General features: G+C 46.7%; 1 protein-coding gene across 1 annotated transcript in view; it reads left to right on the top strand.

Annotated features, from left to right (window-relative positions):
- The first annotated feature begins 496 nt into the window (after positions 1-496).
- The window catches only part of LOC104966275 (calmodulin-regulated spectrin-associated protein 1-B-like), a 6,811-nt gene continuing 6,452 nt past the window's right edge, over positions 497-855 (top strand). The window contains exon 1 of the mRNA XM_010795457.1: positions 497-580. Within this exon, the coding sequence (XP_010793759.1) occupies positions 497-580 (84 nt within the window). The remainder of the gene's footprint in view (positions 581-855) is intronic.

Here is an 855-nt window from a genome sequence, read left to right as displayed (position 1 = left end):
CCTGTCAGACTCAGAATCATTGATCTGGGGGATCTGCCTGAGGGCAGAGGACAAACACACACACACACACACCGCACGCAGCAGAAGCAACATGGAATCACAACTGCAGACTTGCTACCTGGAGTCCCGCCCAGAAAGGGAACACCAAACCAATGAACACTACCAACTCACTGTCTAGCTCGCTCAGAGTGAACTCTGTGTATAAATGTTGTGATCATTTTTGAAGATCAGCGCTCTCTTGTTTTTTGACTTCGCCGTTCCTGAGACGTGCTCTCACACGGCTGGTAGAACCTGAGCCCGGAGTTACTTCTGCCGAGTGCTTCGTGATTAAGGGGAAGTATTGTAGGTTTGATTTCCACCATTAAAGCAGGATTATTGTTTTAACCCCTTATCCTGGCTGCTTTGAATTTTTCCTTCTTTTGAGAACCCGGCTCATATAGGAAACGGCGCGGAGCAGAGATTCTGCCCCCCACACAGAATGTGTTTCCCCGACGTGATGACGTGCATGACGTGGGCGACGTGGTGCGTCATGAGTAGCGTTTTTGAGGAGGAGAGAAAATCAGCAGCCAGCGGACGAATGGTCCGGAGAAGAGGCCTAGAATATCTCTGACAACTTAAAACTGAGGATCCTACCAATTGAAAGGTGAGCAGACAAAGCCTGTTTCTATCGAAGGTCTGTAATTGGCTAAACTTAAGATTTCTCGTTTCATTGCGTAGAGTTGATTGGCGTTCAGAGACATAATATTCCAGGTGCCATAGTTGTTGCCGGGTGGTGGGAAGGTGTGTGTCTTATACCAATACATATTTATAAACTAGCGTTAGGAAAGTTATATACATTAAAAGGATGACATCAAC

This window comes from Notothenia coriiceps, unplaced genomic scaffold (assembly GCF_000735185.1).
Source record: "Notothenia coriiceps isolate Sejong01 unplaced genomic scaffold, NC01 NC01_scaffold00037246, whole genome shotgun sequence".
Taxonomy (NCBI): domain Eukaryota; kingdom Metazoa; phylum Chordata; class Actinopteri; order Perciformes; family Nototheniidae; genus Notothenia; species Notothenia coriiceps.
Note: the sequence above shows the minus strand (reverse complement) of the source record. Positions and strands in the feature narration are given on the sequence as shown.